The sequence below is a fragment of the Syngnathoides biaculeatus genome, chromosome 15, assembly GCF_019802595.1.
Source record: "Syngnathoides biaculeatus isolate LvHL_M chromosome 15, ASM1980259v1, whole genome shotgun sequence".
NCBI lineage: Eukaryota > Metazoa > Chordata > Actinopteri > Syngnathiformes > Syngnathidae > Syngnathoides > Syngnathoides biaculeatus.
Genome location: NC_084654.1, coordinates 25,446,012 through 25,463,846, shown reverse-complemented (window position 1 = coordinate 25,463,846; position 17,835 = coordinate 25,446,012). Strand labels below are relative to the sequence as shown.

Genomic DNA, 17,835 nt, shown 5'->3' with positions numbered 1-17,835 from the left:
ATGATTTTAAAACCAATTGGAACATTAGTAAATTGGTGAAATGTAAATATTGCCTTGAGGTATGTAACTTAGTTACATAGTTTTACAGTGGTAGGGGGACTAAATATTTTGCTATTACAGTATATTCGGCTGTAGTTTTTTCGATTATCTACTTTGCTTAAGTACACAGCGGGAAAACTAACCAAAATCTAAATTCAAGTAAAAATACAGTGTGAGTACAAAACGTAAAAATACGGATTTGACTCGATTTCTCCTCCTTCCAAGTACAGTGAAATGTCCATCCATCCATCCATCCATTTTCTGAGCAGCTTATCCTCACGAGGGTCGGGTTAGGGCAGGAGGGGCAGGGCAAATAGAAACAAAAATAAATTGTGTTTGTTTACTTTTTTTTATTTTGGAAATGAGACCTGAAATCCATTTTCCGGGTTTTTTTTTTTTTTTCATCCCTACTGGCTCTCATTCAATTCCTTCGACGTCATTGGATTCTGAGTGGAAATAATTGGACGAAAAAAAAAAACACATTACTGGTTTAAAATGTTCATTCATGGGCAAAAATGTTTCCTTCGAATAGATTTAAACTTAAATATATATGTATGACGCAGGGTGATGGCGTCGCAAATCGGATGGCGGTGGGTTGTTCGGATTCCCACGAGATTTCTAGACAGGCCACACCCTTCTCCAATATTACTGGCTCCGGGACACGCGCTGCTCCACTGTGATTGGCTGTTGTACCACTTAGCACGCGCCCTGATGCTTTGAGACGGGACTTAATTGCGGCAGCGTTAACATATCCCACTAAAGTACCCACTCTAATAATAATATGAACCCATCATAAACGGTTCCAAATATTTCCATACGCCTCACAATGTCATTCATGCAGTTGCAGTGGGGCGCGTCTTGCCTAGAAAGTTCGTGGGGAAACTCCGCTGCGACGGCAGTGCAGCCGACGGACGCGCTGTGATGACGTTCTCAACATGACGTCTGCCACTCTGACAGGGCGATGTCGCCTCTGTTTATCGTCCAACTCCTGCTGGGATGAATAACATCTGGACGGACAACCCAACGACTTGTTCCCCACGACATTGCCCTGTGAGTTGCACATCTTGTGCCTGTGCTGTTAATATGAGCCCACCGTGCCGTCCCTCGGCTGTTAGTTTAGCATGGCGTGGGTAGCTAGCTCAAAACAACAACTGTGTGCGTCTGTTTGGTCAATTTTAAATAAGCTTTCGTTTTGTCTTTGTCTTGGATTCCATTGGCAAGCATCGACTTACTAATTGTGTTGACATGAAGTAGGTATGTTATAAAAAGAATGTACGTAAGCAAAATGTTCAAATTGGTTCGATGCTGAAATGGATTTTTTTCAATCCTGAAAGATCTTGAAATCAACTTTCCACTGACACCAAGATCACCGTGATAGGTTAAGGACGAGCTAAGTTATTCAACTTTCAAGTTCGGGAATTAAGGGTAAATAACTTTTGTTCAGAAACGATGCAAAATCTGTGACCGAAATGTTTGTTTTTACTGAATAAAATGCCCATAACTTTAATTCTTTAGCTATTCCTATGAAACATTCAGATAATGATCGCTGACCTGTCACCAGCCTATTCCTTTGCTATTTTCCATGATGCGTAATTAAAATGGCACTCCCAAAACTCGTAAAATAGCTGAAGTGTGGGTTTACTATTTAAAGAAATCACCATCATTTGCCAAATAAAATGTTAAAAAAAAAAAAAAAAACCACAGGGAATTTCACATGAAGAATCGAAAATGCCTAATCTCGTTGTCGATGCGGTTTTTATTTGAATTGCTACTTTCCTTTTCCTTTTTTTTTTTTTTACATAAAATTTCACAAAGCAGAAGCAGCCATCTTGGAAATTGGAAAAAAAAGAAAACGGAGGGGCCTTCTGGGTAATCCGTCTTTACGTCGTCATCGGGATTTGCGACAATTCCTGTCCATTTGCCCCACGATAGCCAGTTTGATGTGTAGGCCTGTGCAACTTTGGAAACTTCTGAAATGAGTCATCAGAACCCAAATGGCGGCCACCGATCCGTTGACGCTAACGAAGCCGGCTGACGTTTTATGACGGCAGACTTGTTAAACTTTCTTTCATTGAGATCAGATCATCATTTAGACAAAAAACTCTTCTTCCCCCGCAGAAGGGAAACATGGCGAGCCAGCCGTCCGCCCTGAGGGAATTTTGCCCACTGCAGGACCTGCTGAACGCCATCCCGGCAAAAGTAAAATCTAAAGATCTATTTGCATTCCATGTGTTCACCGTGGTGGCCAAAATGCAGTGAACAAATTTTGTGTGCATGGCCACTGGACATTGTATATTGCTATTTTGTACTCAAATAATGGACATTTACCATGCTGTTCTCGATGAAAATGGTAGAATATGATAATTGGTCCCCGACTGTACAAGAATCCTGGATTACATGAAAGTAAAATCCTGTGGAACGTCATCGTTTGTGTGTGTTTTTCTATTTTAAACGGTCTTTGGGGTTACCTCACCGGCGTACTAAAGAAGTGTTTGCGACGGCCACGTCCCCGCGACGTCTCTGCTCCTTCCCTACTTGTCTCGCTCGTCGTCTCTGTCAGGTCTCAGAGAAATTGCAGATGTCTCCCCAGTCAGAGGGAGAACATCTCTGAGACCTTCTGACATAAAAAAAAAAAAAAAAAAAGTCTCAAATGAAATCAAACGTGAGACGCAACGCAACATCCCGGCGACGCAGCTAGTCCCCAGAAGTAGCCGCAAAGTCGCCGACGAGTCTAGGAAAGGGAAGTCTGGGGATCCTTGCTAAAGCGACCCCGCCCCCCAGGGCAATAGTATCAATCTTTGAAAAAATATAAAAGCGAAGATATTTGGATGGACGGGGGTTAGCGACAGTGTACTGCATTGGCAGTATGAAAGGAAGGCAAGAATTTCCGCAGCAGCTGAAAAACGCTACCTGCAGGTTCAGCGCGGCTTCCGCTCGGTGGTGGTCTACCTGACGGCGGTGGACAGCAGCCGCGACTTCGTGGCGGTGGGCAGCAGCATCGGGATGTTGTACCTGTACTGCCGCGGCCTGGCGCACATGAACAAGTACAGCCTGGAGGTGGCGCTCTTTTTCTTCTTCTCTCTTTGGGCTCTGGTGTGAGGTCACCCAACGCATGTTTGTGTGTTCAGGGGAAGTGCGAAGCCATCACCGCCGTGAAGCTGCTGAGCTGCTTTGACGACCTGGTGGCCGCGGGAACGGCGTCGGGTCGGGTGGCCGTCTTCCAGCTGGTGTCGCCCCTGCCGGGTCGCAACAAGCAGGCGAGTTGTTGCACCTCAGACCAAAATGGTGTCGACCAAGTTGGAAGTCACCTTAATGCTGGAAAGTGTTTTTTTTTTTCCCCCCGACTTTTTATATCCGCTCTTTGTCCTTGAAATTCACCTTTTGCTCAAGGCACAAAAAAAAAAGTATTCACGCATCAATCAGAAGATTTAGATTTTTGACATGACATAAAACCTTTTCCACTTCCAAGATTGCTTTCCATAATTTTTTTGTGCGCGTGTGCCTTTAGTTGCGGCGCTTCGACGTGGTGGGCCTCCACAAAGGTACGGTCACGTCTTTGGCGTGGAGCACCAACGGCATGAAGCTTTTCTCCGGGGACGACAAAGGACGCGTGGTCTTCTCTGCTCTGGACTTGGATCAGGTGACACCGCAGTTCCGCCACTTTTTCACCGGGGGCGACAATAGCGACTCGGACTTAAGTCCACGACGATTGGCTTGGATAAAACTCAAATGAGCGTTGACTCGGTATTCATGAAACAGGACTTCGGCCCGCCGCCCAACAAATGACATGGCCCGGTGCGATTGACATGGCGCATTGTGAAAAAATTGAAGTCAATGACTTTTCACTGTGACACCGTTTTACTGAACCGCAAAAACATCGCGCGATTGTCTCAGAAGATGGGGATTGCCACGTCAAGGCATATTTCGAAATGCCGTTGGCAATGACCCGTTGGCCCGTTTCTGGACTGCATCCGTGGTTTTCGACAAGAGGAGACTCGCCACGCATGTACGCAGAAACCTCGTTTCTTGATTCCACGAAAAGTAACCTTCGTGTTTTCAGGGTACGTGCACCCCAACGCTGCTGTTGGAGGAACCCGGCGGCGTGGTCCAGCTGGACTACAGTCAGCAGGTTCTGCTGGTGTCCACGCAGCAACGCTCGCTGCTGTACCTCACGCACACGCAGCAGGTCCAGCAGCTCGGCACCAAACCCAGGAAGTGGTGAGTGTCACGTGTCAAAAGACGATTCTGATATTCATGGCAACGATCACACTTGTTGGTTGTGTGACGTAATCGACAACCGACGATTTTGTTACGAATTGCCGTGTGTTGAGTTAGAAATATGACGATAAGACGAAATATGTACGTGTTCCCGCGACAGCAACGGCAGGTTCGGAGCCTGCTTCCTGCCGGCTCTTTGCAAGCAAAGCGACCTTCAAGTGTTTGCCGCCCGCCCGGGACTCAGACTCTGGAGGTCCGACGTCTCGGGTCACGTGATCGACACCAGACTGCTCAAAGCCGTCTTCGATACTCAGGTACTCACTTCTGTAGTAATTTACTTCTACTACGGCACGATAATTCTTCCGATAGCCCTCCTGCTACGCCGACCGCTGCTGGTGTTCGCCCCCTACTGGCAAATTTGCTGCAGCTACTGTTGCAAATGCGGAAAGTGACACTGCGACGACCAAGCCCGTAGTCACTCGTCCTCCCGGTTCGTTCGTCAGATTCCCCACTTTGAGATATTCCCTCGTTCCGGTCCGGCGGGGGCGTACCGTCCGGCCGAGCGTCAGCTGGGTCTGCTCAGCTGCTTCCTGAAGGAGGGTTGGATCCTCAGCTGGAACGAATACAGCATCTACGTGCTGGACTGCGTCAGCCAGGTGCCAACGTGTCGGCGTTGCGCTCGCGCGGCGTCCGCCTAACAGCTGACTCGTACGTTTTTTTTGACCAGGTACTGGTGGGGGCCTTGGAGAGCGGCGGGGATATTGTGTCGCTGTCCTGCTGCGACAACGAGATCTTCGTCCTGAAGGGAGACCGAGATCTCATCCGACTGTCCGACAGTCCGGAGGCAGCGTGCGGCGTCTCCCCTTCGGCCTCTCGCTTCCCCGCGCGTCTGTCCTCGCCGTTGATGCCGCAAGCCGCCGTCATGGCGCCGACGGGTTGCGTGGAAACGGCTCAGCCGATCAGGACCCTGGCCGTCGTCGCGGAAGGGGGCGGGAGGTGCGCCGAGGAGGGCGAAGAGGAAGAGGAGGAAGCTGAGGAAGCGCAAGAGAAGGAGAAGGAGAAGGAGAAGGACGAGGTGACCGCCGTTTTGCTTCTTTTGACCACTTCATGAGGTACGCACGGCAATTACTCGCGATACTGACACTGCTGAAACTGCGACTGCGATCGTCATCGTTACACCAAGCGTGTATTTGAGGCGCACTCTTGTTTTATTCAAATATGTAATTGGCGCAACCACTCCTGCTGGTACTTGTCCTCCCAATAATTTACTGCTGCTGTAAATGTCCCTTTTACAGATGATAATGAGCTGTGACTTTTTTTTTTTTTAATTGAAGTCAATTATGCAGCAGCTATTTCAACTCGCACGTCACTTAATCACTGGGACGGCTTTACAGAAGCCACCGAGTCATTTGAGTGGAAGTTATTATTATTATTATTATTTTTGTGTAAATACGGCAATCCCCGTCTTGCCACTGAAGCGTCCTGCGCTGCCGTGTTGTCATCAGGGCATCGGCATCCTGACCAGCTGCTCGCGAAGCCGAAGCAGCTCCGTGACTTCCTGGGACAGTCTCCGTGGAAACGCCTCCAGCGACGCCGACTGCCGCCGCTACAGCGCCCCCTTGGGGCAGGAGGAGGTGTGGCAGGAGCTGGTGGTGAAAGCCGTTAAGGTGAAGAAGAAGAAGCGGCAACGACAAGGCGAGCACGCACTCTGCGACAAATACACGTGCCGCCATTCATTTTTGCGGGTCGCGCGGCCGCCGCGGCTCGGCCCGTTCCGACGGTTCGAGGCGTGCCCGCCCGCCGTCAGAACGCCAAATGACTCCTTAGGTGCTTTCACGGATAATCGCGTGGCGACAGTCGCACCTGCCAATTGCTTGCAACACAAAAGTTGTTATCGGCGATTACAGATTTCAAACTGAGACGAGGCCGATAAATCTTATTGAGTGGTGATATTGATTTCGCGGGAATGGGACAATATCGCCATCAAAATAAAAATGAAAATGTGAGACTTTTTCTTCTGTTAGAGAATGTACTCCAGTTTAAAATTGATGCTGATCAGAGTGAAAATGACGTCGAATCGGTCTAACCCGAATTCAGCCGCGCAGCGACATCAGTGTGACAGCGGAGTGCCCGATGAGTTTCAGGCATTACTAAACTTTTCATCTTTATGACAGCTCTGAAATTAGCTTGTACGGGCCCAAATCCCCCCCCCCCACCCCCCACCCAAATTACACACAGGACATCGAGCCAGGAAAACGCTACCTGTGCGAACGGGGCCGGTGAGTCTTTGTTTTCCTTTGGCAGACAGCGGCAGTGGGAATCGTCTGTCCGAGAGCAGCTGCTCGGAGGCGACCTTTCCGGTCCGAGATCGCAGCTGCAGCGACGGGGGCGGCGCAGCGTCCGTGGCGGACTTGGACCCCCCAAAACAGGACACTCGGATGGAGGTCGGCGATGGAAATGAGGAGGAGGCTGAAGATCAGGAGAGAGAGCATTCCAGGTGTGGCGTTGAACGTCGGCGCTCTGCAATCCCGTCGACGTCAGCGCGGTCTCACGCGTGCTTCTCCCCAGCGGGCGGACCCCGCAGGGCGCGGAGAAGGAGGCGGTGCCCCTCGCCCCGGATGTGGACGTCCTGCTGGAGTGCACCTTCTCCTACGTGCGGAATGAGCGGGACGACCCCCTCCTCGGACCTCCGACGCAAGCGGAGGGCGGCGAGGTAAACGGGAAGCCGACATCGCGGCCCTTCAGTGTCCCAGCGCAGGCTTGGAGGGTCTCGGCTCGACGTTGCCGTTCGTTACGTGTTTGCCGGGGGCCCGTCAGTGCGGTTTCGCTCAACGCGCCTCCAACGGCAGCGCGGCTGCTGGAGGGATTTTCGAGTGCCATTTTGGTGGCGTTTTACTGGAGGTAGAAATGAAGGAGGCAGTTGTAATATTTGAACTTTGGGCCAGTAGAAAACCGAAGCGTCTCTGCAGGAGCTTTTCAAAGTCCTTTTCCAAGCTCAGCCTGAAATACGCCTCGAGACGCTTTCCTGGAACTAGAAAGCTCACAAATGAGTTCAAGTCAAGTCAGTATGAGATAGTCGCATGCCGCCACGTTTTGCTGCCGTGTGACTTTTCCCTCCTGGAAATGAGCAAATGAAGGACAAAAGGCTTCTGGACTTCCTACAAGACTTTTATGTCACCACTTCCATATTTGGGATGGATTATTATCCGTTCACACTGAGCAAGTTGGGTCGAAAAAGCCCTTGACGGTTTTCCCGTACAATGTGCAGGACGACGACTCGGCGCCACCTGCGGGCGTGATGGACCAGACTTCGGATTCTGGACTGACGAAGCCCAGCGTGTCTAGCGATGACGAGGAGGGCGACATCTACCGCCACGCTCTGCCCCGTGTGGGCGGTGGCAATGTGGAACAACGCAGCAACACTCACCGCCAAGAGGCCGACGGAGAAGCGTCGCAGCGGGACGGTCGGGACGGACGTGGGCGCGAAGCTGAGCAGGTCAGCCTTAAAAATCACCTGGAAGGGGGCAGGACGGGGAGTGAGAACACAAATGTGAGCAGCACCTCACAGATCTTTTTTTTTTTTCCCCCCTAGTTGGCCGAAAGCTGGATGGGGTACTCCGGACCCGGATGCGGAATACTGAGTCTTCATGTGACGGACAGGTGCGTTGGTGCGTGCGTGCGCGCTCTCGCGTTTGCGCGGGCGTGCTAAGGTTGTTTACACTGTGTGGCAGGCACGTGTGGTGTTTGGACTTCCGAGGGGGGCTCTTCTGCAGCCCTCTGCCCGAAAGCAGCCTCCAGTGGCAGCGCTTCGAGGACAACATCCACCAGGCGGCGCTCTCTCCCTCAGGTGAGCGCGTTAGCGTTAGCGGGCATGCGAAGCGAAGCGTAGCCATCTGGCATGTCGCTAGGCAACCTGCTGTGGAAGGTGGAGCAGAAGAGCTTGACGGCGTTCGCCTGCGCCAAAGTGGCGGCGGCGCCAGGCAAGCGTCACTGGTACAAGGCGGCGGAGCAGACGGCCTTCGTGGCCCTCAGCGACGACTCGGCCTGGATCATCAGGACCAACGGAGATCTGTACTTACAGACCGGTGAGTACCCGCCGCTCCCCTCCGTGGGTGACCGTTGAAGGAGCTTTGCCTAATGTTTGTTTCCGGTTCTGTGCGCGCGCCCGTCAGGTCTGAGCGCGGAGCGTCCGTGCGCCCGCTCGGTGAAGGTGGACACGCCCTGCGTGTTCAGTCAGGTGTGCGTGCGAGGGGGCGTGGCCTGGGCCCTGAGCGAGCACAACGCTTTGTTCTACAGGGAAGGACTCCACAGCTTCAGCTGCCTCGGAGACACCTGGAAGTACGACACCGTCAGGTAACGCCGCGTGTGCCGCTACCTCAGTTCTACTCTGTCACGAATCAAAAGCCACCTGAAGAATGGACGAATTCTGTCCGTTACCTTAACAATACATACAGTAAGTACATTGTTACTATTGGCGCCATACGACTGTCGCTGTTGTAACACCGCCAGAATATTACAGCATTATTCATGTTGTTGCACTTTTAAAACTACTGCTCGTCCTACTCTTGTTACGACTGGATATTACTGCGGCATAACTACTTAACTGATAGTGTTTCGTGCTGTAAAAAAGTATTGGCCTCCTTATCAAATTACTATACAAATGTAGCCCATATCAGCTTAAGAAAAATTGTCATGGCGCCTCCGATCTCAGAAGTGGTTGGGCCATCCTCAGCAGCATCGGCTGAAAGCAACCTTTTTCTAGAACTGCCAAGGAGTGTTTCATATCGCTTGGCAGCAAAAGTGGAGGGTTTTCAGTCACGCCCGGCCGGACTGCATTTGAATCCGATTCAAGGACATATTTTGACCAGTTCCCGCCGAAACCTTCATTTTGCTTTGAAGTCATTCAGAAGTCGACTTGCCCCGTGCGTTGTGGATCATTACCCTGCTTCGGTGGTTCGGGCTCACAAACTGACGTCTGAACATTCTTCTTCGGGATTTCCGGTTTGTTGTCCAGGTCCTGAAGGAGAAAAGTAGCCCCAGAGCGTCACACTACCAACCGGCGTGTTTTGCTTTTCTTAGGATGTTCTTTTTCTGAAGCGCTGTACTCCGTTTATGCCAGATGTAAAACCAGAAACACACCTTCCAAAACTCTCAACTTTCATCTCGTCGGCGCATCGAATGTTTTCTGCCCCAAACGTATTGTCTGCCATTGGTGCCATTTTTTGCCCGACGGCCTCTTCCTTGTTGTTGTATCATCAACTGCGACCTTAACCGAGGCAAAGACCAGCCTGGAGTTCTGGATCTAAGTCGTTGCTGTCCTCGGGCTTGTCTTGGGCTTGGTCGATCTGTTAGTGCCTTGCCGCGATTCTGTCAGTATAATCGAACACAGCCGGACTCAAGCGAAGGAGTCGGCCTATCTCCAGGATCAGAAGAAATGGACGGCACTCGAGTTAAATGTACGAGTGTCACAGCAATGTGCCTGAATACATATTTCGGTGTTTCATTTTTAATACATCTGCAGAAATTGCAACAATTCATTTGTTTCTCACGATAGTGCTACGCGTATAAATGAATGAAGAAAGATGAACTTAGATGGAAGCAATATAGCAAATGGTGGAAAAAGACATCTCCCTTGTGCGGGCACCGTTTTGGCGACCCTTGGTTTAGGGTGTGTTGGGGGGGGCCCTCTTCAGGAGGCTTCCTTCAGGATTTGGCGCGACGCTCGGGATCACGTGAGCGCGAGGACTTCATATCAGTGGCGAGGCGAACGCGGTGGCATGTAAGCGGCTTGTTGTCTTTTGTCTGCCACGCGGCGGGTGACGTGACAGCGAGGCTCAGGGCGTGGAGCTCATGTGCGTCACGCTGGGGGACGGCGGCACAGCCTGGGCGCTGGACATCAGCGGGAGACTCTTCTTCAGAACCGGAGTCTCCTCGGAACGGCCGCAGGGGGACGATGACCACTGGTGGCAGGTACGTCACGCCCACGCCGACGCAGGCGACGCCATCCGACGCGGTCTCCTCTCCCGCAGGTCAGCATATCCGACTACGTGGTGTTCGATCAAGGCAGCTTGTTCCAGACGCTCCTGAACGCCACGCAGAGCGTCGCCACGGTAACCAGGGCGCCGATGGAGCGGGTGGTGGCCTTCCTGTCTCAGTACTCGCAACGCCAGCCCTGCCTTCTGAGCGCCAACGCGGGCGGCGTTTGGGTGGCGTCCGGACATAACCAGCTGCACTTGGCCCGGGGCAGCCTGGTGGGAACTTTCTGGCAGAACCTGGTCCCCAGAGGGACCGTGGCGGCCACCAGGTGGAGCTCCGTCACCTCTTCGTCCGTGCCCCACAAAGAGGGTAACGGCACGCACGCACGCACACTGTTCGAGGCACTCGAAGATCCTGTACGATTTTGTGCATTATTCGTTCACAGCACGTTACACGAACACTCTGCCGCCCTTTTTTCCCCCTCACACACACACACACACACACGCACGAAGAGAAGAGCCACATTATACGAATACGAGACGCCGCATCACATCACACGGCACCGCCACGCTGACAGCAGTTGTGTTTCAGGTGCCTTCCTGTGGTTGGCTCAGAGCAAGAAGGATCTCTTCTGCGTGTGGGACCATGATGGAGAACTCCGCCCGTCCACGGTCCCGCTGCCACCCGATGTCAGTCGCGTTTGCGCTCACATTTTTTCCGCTTTGGTCTCCCGCTGTTCTGGTTCCGTACTGGTTTTCTCCCACCTGCTCAGGTGGAGCTGAGCCAGGTGTCTGCTTGCCGCGACGCCCTGTGGGGACTGGACTCCCACGGCCGGGTTTCCATCCGCACGCTGTCTCCGTCCTGTCCCTGCGGCCTCCACTGGACGCCGCTGGACCTCAGTCAGCTGGGTTCGTTTCGCCGTCCAGATACGGGAGTAGTCGGCAGTCAGACGCTTTTGTCGTGAGGTCCGTCCGTGGCGGAACCGGCTCGCCGCGCAAAAGAAAATCTTGCTCTTCAACTTTCGTGATACTTGCTAAAATCTGCAGCATATAATAATGCAAGAGGCGACACAAGGTTCCAAGCATTTATGTTTTTTTTTTTTTTTTTTGGTTACCAAATTCCCATTTTACAATAATGTGAGCGGTCTGAATAGTCTTGTCCTTGACTTCTGATTTCGTATGTAGACATCCATCAGTTCGTTGTGTATATTTGAGGTGATGAAACATTTACAATTTACATTTTCACAATCAACGGCCAACTGAGGGAAACCGCACCAACAAAGCAGCCCACAACCAAAATGAGTTTGACGGCCCTGAGCTGACGGGACAAGGAGAGACTTTTGCAGGCTGTGTCAGGCTCCAGGATTTTAGACGCGATACCGGCCCGAGTCGTTATCGCGGGTGATTTCTCACACGGGGTCCGACATATTTTGCGGGGAACTCCAAAACGTCTTGTCCTGTGACATCATCCACGACCAGCAATGAGCAAATTTGCCTTGTCGTCTGATCCGGCCGGGTTAGACGTTTAGGAACTCGTTGGCAGCCAGACTTCGCCAAAGTCTTTTACTTCTGTAATGTCACTAAAAATCATGTTGTCAATTGTCTGACACGCACACAACTGCTCCCCCCGTGTCACACCGACAGCTGAATGTTGCATAACGAGCTCCATCAGGTCTGTTTTTAGCCGTGGTCCTCGTCCTTGCTATCGGCGAGCGCATGACTCCGACCGGGTCGCAGGTCCCGCCCGCTTGATTCTGCCCCCCCAAGACCGTGTCCGTGACGCAGGCGCAGGGTCGGCTTTCGGCCGCCACGCCGCCCGATATCGGGAGTGATTTGACACCCCTGTAAACTCGTAACATTTGTTGATGTGTCTCTGACCAGCTGACATGTTCTCGTCTCGCGTTTCCCCGCCGTTGTTGAGGCGAGACACGGCTTTTACATCAGAAAAACAGCAAAATTAAAACAATTTGCAGATCACTCAAGCCAAACGCCCGTTCTGTAACATGTGCGTCGCCATTTATCAGACAATCGATTATGCAATAGTCAACGATTCATTTGATAATCAATTGATTGTTTGGAGCCACAGTTTAGTTTAAAATTCGGATCCAATATTCTGGTCTGATCAGCCTCTCAACAGCAAATAATCTGTGATTTGTGTCGTCCTTGGTGAAAGCAGACTGATTGTCTTTGATGTTTTGTCAAAATGAGAACCTTGCAAATATTTGCTCTGTTCTGGAAAACAAACGTGAGCATTTTTTGTCATGTAATGGGCCTAACCGGTAACGGAATCATAATCAAAAGAAAAACGACAGTCAGTTTAATCTATTGCAAAAATGACATGGTCATCATTTGCAGTGTTTTTATTGATGGAGTTGAACCTGAAGCAGCCTCAGAAGTGCGTGTAGCGAACTAGTAGCCTTTCGTTCACATGAGTCAGTACCAAGACGTAAAATTGGGGAGTACAACGTCAGTCCTTTGTGTGTGATATTGCTATTTATTTGATTTCATTAAGTAATTAAACAATAGCTTCCTGTCGCGTGCTAACAAATTGACAGATTGTACAATAGCTGTCACATATGTTTCCCTACCCATTGACGGCTTGTTGTGAGTTGAGGCGGACATTTGTCGTCGTCAACATTTGGAGGAATCTAAGCTGATTGGCGAGTGTGGCGTCCTCGAAGGTTAGCGGGGTGGCAGTGAAATGTGAGTCTGTTCTCCCAAAAACAGACTGACCTGCAATCTGCTCTGAAAGTCAAGATGCTCTCATCGCGCTCATATTCCATCTTAGCCTCGAACTCCAGATTGACATCTTCAGCTAGCGACCACACGTGCCGTATTTACAGAATGCGAATGTTTCTGACACAGGAAGTGTACGTCTGGTGAGCGTCAGCTGCGGCATCCAGAACGTTTGGGCTGTGGACAATCGAGGACTGGTCTACTTCCGAGTTGGAACCCAACCGCTGAACCCTAACATGATGCTTCCCGCTTGGATTCACATAGAACCACCTGAGCAGGTAACACATAGTTAGAACCAGCAGTCTTGGGGGTTCTACAAGCACTTGTCCAGGTGTACATTTAGAACCGCCTGACCAAATGGCAGACATATAGAACCACCTGTCTAGGTAAGACCTATTTAGAAGCACGTGACCACATAGCACAGATCTAAAAGCACCTGCTTAGGTAACACACACCTAGATCACCTGTCCAGAACCAGCAAACAAGATAAGACACATGGAGAACCACCTGAAAAGTTAATGCTGATGTAAAAGAAGGCATCCGGAATCACAAATCTCTAATTACCAATCGAGGTGTCCCGTACATAAGATCATGATCATGGATCATGGGAGCACAAATCCAAATCCAAATCCAGAACCTCCTGGTCATGCCACGCATACATACAGTAGGACCCGTCCGTGGTCATCGGAATACACATCTACTGTGGAACTATTTGTCAAGATTAAGGCGATGTCATGTTGCTCGCAGCCTGTTGGAGTTCAGCTGGTCAGTATTGAGACGAGTCCAAACGATCGTCTTCTGTGGGCGTTGGACAACAGAGGCGCCGTCTTTGTGAGGACGGGACTCAGTGATGAGATGCCGGTCGGGACAAATTGGGACCTGGTACCAGGTTTGTTTGCCTTCCCCTCCACTACGCGCACGTGTCGGTTTGTCTGTCCTCGACTCAGCGACGCCTCTCCGACCATCCCTCAGGTCTGAGCGTCAGTCAGCTGGTTCTGAGTTGTCGGACAGTTTGGGTCCGATGCGTCAATGGAGACTTGGCCCGACGTTACGGCGTCTCTGATAGAAACCCGGCTGGAGACTACTGGAAGAAGATTCCGGGAAATGCCAACTGGTTGACTGGTGAGACTGGTTCGCACCGGTTAGCTTGAGGACAAAAACAGTGACGAGTGGAGTATTTCAGCAAGTGCCAAGGGTTAGGGTCCCCTTTGACATACTTGGCAGTAAAGAGAATTCAGATTCCGATTCTGATTCAGGAGGCCGATTTGTGCAAATATGTGGGGAATCGTTGTACTCTAATTCCCTCACAAGTGATCCCATGAAAATACCCTCCATTTCCCGTTAATTCCTATGCATTCCCACAGTTTGGGATCGTTAACCGTTAGGTGGTCTCCTGCAGTTTTTCTTTCTGTCCCCGCAGTCACTCCAGACGACGAGCTTTGGGCGGTGACTGCGCTTGGCGGACTGGCCCGTCGGATGACAAAGCTCCTCCCACCAACCCCCCGTCACCCCGCCCCCTTCGGGAAAACGGCCGGTGACGACGTCGACGACGGGTGGGAGCTCCTCTGATGCCGTCCGTTGTGGAATTCTGTACAATAGCTGAAACTTCTTTTAAGCGCTTCCCATGAAATGAGCCTGATGTGGCCCAACTGCGACTTGCTGTTACGACAATAACTGAGAGATGTCTTGAACTCGCTCAAGCGGTTTGCAAACTGCTCGAACGGGTGTGCAAGATCAAAGCGATATCCAGTACAGCCAGGAAGAGGATGACTTCTTTCATGCAGATGCTTCTTTTATCAGGGATTTGAGCGGAAAAACTCTTGGGTGCACGAGAAATTCTACTCCTGAGGATGTACCCCTGGTTGTACTCTGCGTACGTGTAAATACTCCCGCCACACTCTGAGGGACTAAGATTCACCTGGACTCTCGCAGGTGCTGTGGACAGCAGTGGATTGATGGACTCAAGTGATCTCCGGTGCTCTCAGGCGAACAAGGAATGAGACTTCCACCCTAAGATGAACTGTGTCCAATACACTTTATGCAGACTTCAAGAGACTGAACTTACCTTGAATCCACTCGATAGACCCACCTGGACTCCAGTGAATTGGGCAAATAGGGACTATCCCACCTGAGCAAGCTCCCTATGACCTACCTTCGTAGACTATGTATACACACATACGTAGACTGGTACGTGGTAGACTTTGGGGGAGACTCTGGGCATTGGTGGATGATGATGATGGACTTGAGTTTCTACTGGACTGCATTCACACATGCTAAATTAACTGAACTCGTTTGAGCTCGACTGCATACTGGCAGACTTTGGTAGAATCTCAAGTGGACTCGTGCAAATGCTCTGGACATCAGTAGACTCTGAAGAACTCTCATGAGGTTTAGTGCTACTCGGTTCAAGAACCCCTGCAGGAACAAGCGTGCTCCCACCTGGATGAGCTTCCCATGATGGACTCTATAAACCACATACGGTGGACTACATTGTGACTTCGGCACACTTCACTCACCACGCAAGCTTTGATAGATTCTAGTGGACTTAACCAAACTCTTGGAATGAGCTCCACTTTATTGCACACTGGATGTTTTAAGTGTTGGCTCGGACGCGGAACCTGGGAATTGATGTCGTTCTGCTACGTGATGATCGGTTAAAGACGTATCCATGAACTCAGAAGCTGCTCAGCATAGAATCACTTCAGTGCCCTTGACTTTATTACACAACCAAAACACGGTTATGTGTATGGGCTCACGGTTCGGACTCGAGGATCATAAGACTGTTTACGCCATCACGTACATGTTTTGGTCTCTTTTCATAGTAACAGAAAGTCCAGTCCCAGGTTGCCACGTGGCTCCAGGAAAGTGGCCGGCTGCTTCATTTCACTCGAGACAGACTAGACTAGACTAGACTTAAAGTGGAGACAGTCTGAAGCAGTCGAAGACTGCAAAAACCGACCCAACATGTCCCGAGGACTACAAGCGCCAACTTCAGCAAACATGACTAACGATGGAGCCACTGTAAAAAAAACTTTGGAATGATTCTGGTAGACTTGCTGCACTTTACTGTATATTTCAGGTTCTGTGTCGGAGCCGGAACTGATGTCACCCTGCCGTGCGTTGATGGGTCGTAAACTAACGCGTAAATGTAATAAACACAGAAGCTGCTGAGTCAAGTGTTAGTTGAGTGTTTTCACTTTATTACAGAATAATAAAAGACAGAAATGTACAGTACAGTCCATGGGCTCGCGGTCCAAAGTCAAGGACAACGAGACGGTTCACGTCATCGCAGACGCCATCATGCGTCGGTGTGTTTCGACGGAAACGGAGAGTCCAGTCTCAGCTCACGCTGGGGCTGCAGGAAAGCGGGCAACTGGTTCATTTGAGCTGGGACGGATCGGGCTAAAGTCCTGAGTGCCTGGAGCAGAAGTGGCGGCGGTGCCAGCCCACTCAACCAGGCAAACACGTCCCATCCCAGCAGGCTTCGCCAGCGCTGCGGTTCATCCCGCAGACGGGGAAGAGTCAGCGGTTCCGGCGCAAAGAGCAGCAGCAGGTCCAGGCAGCGCCGGGCGTCCCGCCGCTCAGTCACGCCGGAACCGGCCAGTCGCGCCAGGGCTGCGTCCAAAGCGGGTGGCTGCGCTCCGTGCACGAGAAGAAGCAGCAGACAATCGGCGCGCGAAAGTTCCACCGCCAGCTGCACGGCGGTCTTGCCGCCGTCGCCGTGCGTGCAGCCCCCGCAGCTGTTCAGATACTCCCGCCGCCATCCTTCGGGCGCCGAGGCCTTCAACGTGTCCACCATCAAAGCCAGGATGGCGCTGCGGTTGTAGCGGACCGCCACATGCAGATGCGCCGCGCCGCTGCTTTGGCACACGCCGCATTGCGAGAGGTGGACTGCCTTGACCGAGAAGCTGCGGAGGAGGTAGCGCGCGTAGTCTTGGTGGTCGTGCACCAGCGCGTACATGAGCGCGTCGGCGGGCGAGAAGGAGCGCGGGTGACCGTCGTCCCACAGGAAGGCCTCCATGCTGCGCATGTCCTCCAGCAGCCATGCCGGAAGTCGGTCCCGCACGGCGCAGTAGAAGGCGAAGGCGGTGCGTTCGCAGTGCCGCTGGGAGGCGGACGGGGTCGGGGGCTGCGACGGGGACGAGAGCAGCCACGGCATAGCAACACTTTGAGGAATTGAACCTCGGGGCTGCGTTGTCAGCCTCTTTGGCGGCAGCCACCCTTGCAGTTTAGCTACATTTATAGTTGACATGCACCCCCCCCCCCCCGGCCCCCTCTCCGGTGCGTCCATGTGAGGACGTTTGTTTGGGGGCTCAAGTGTGTGTGTGTGGGGGGGGGGGGGGGCGTTGCTAAGTGCACATTGCAGGCATAGCGAACATTTTCCACCTCACATGACTGAGCTTCATGGTCAGAGTACATCACGGACGTCACCGGGACACGAAGGGGCGCGTGCCATTGTCTGTTACCAAAAACAGATTATTAAAGGGCTGACATTTTAATGAACTCTTAGGTGCTACTTTTCATCTTTGCAGCAATTGTAATATTGTCATTTTTGGGGGACTGACTGAATCGCAACCAACGTCAACTTTCTTCGCCGTCGTCTTCTGCTTTTTCTGGTTTGTTATCGGGTGACATCTAGTGTTGAAAATGCGCATTGCCGCCACTTCGTGCGCGGTTCTTATATCAAATATATCTTATATCAAATGTTTTTAGAATGTTCTCTGGTATTCGTGGGGGATTGTCATGGCACCCCATTTTTAGCGAGTCGTGCAAAATGTTTAGTTCAATTCAAAAAAAAAAGCGAAGAATTGGTTTACATACATATTACTGGATTTGTGAATACGAAATTTGCCTGGTAGACAAGTTT

General features: G+C 51.4%; 2 protein-coding genes across 2 annotated transcripts; one reads left to right on the top strand and one right to left on the bottom strand.

Annotated features, from left to right (window-relative positions):
• Nucleotides 1-667: 667 nt before the first annotated feature.
• Nucleotides 668-16,130, top strand: tecpr2 (tectonin beta-propeller repeat containing 2). Its single transcript, XM_061842975.1, has 26 exons — nt 668-800; nt 881-1,089; nt 2,158-2,238; nt 2,956-3,096; nt 3,168-3,296; nt 3,548-3,679; nt 4,100-4,257; nt 4,418-4,571; nt 4,761-4,913; nt 4,985-5,332; nt 5,763-5,952; nt 6,562-6,754; nt 6,826-6,970; nt 7,526-7,753; nt 7,850-7,917; nt 7,989-8,104; nt 8,166-8,342; nt 8,430-8,610; nt 10,086-10,227; nt 10,287-10,602; nt 10,825-10,922; nt 11,006-11,141; nt 13,098-13,246; nt 13,716-13,857; nt 13,941-14,090; nt 14,389-16,130. The coding sequence occupies exons 2-26, from the start codon at nt 1,036-1,038 to the stop codon at nt 14,535-14,537; spliced, it is 3,930 nt and encodes a 1,309-aa protein (XP_061698959.1). The 5' UTR covers nt 668-800; nt 881-1,035; the 3' UTR covers nt 14,538-16,130.
• Nucleotides 16,131-16,147: 17 nt separating this feature from the next.
• On the bottom strand, nt 16,148-17,554 carry ankrd9 (ankyrin repeat domain 9). Its single transcript, XM_061842979.1, has one exon. The coding sequence runs from the start codon at nt 17,257-17,259 to the stop codon at nt 16,267-16,269; it is 993 nt and encodes a 330-aa protein (XP_061698963.1). The 5' UTR covers nt 17,260-17,554; the 3' UTR covers nt 16,148-16,266.
• Nucleotides 17,555-17,835: the final 281 nt, after the last annotated feature.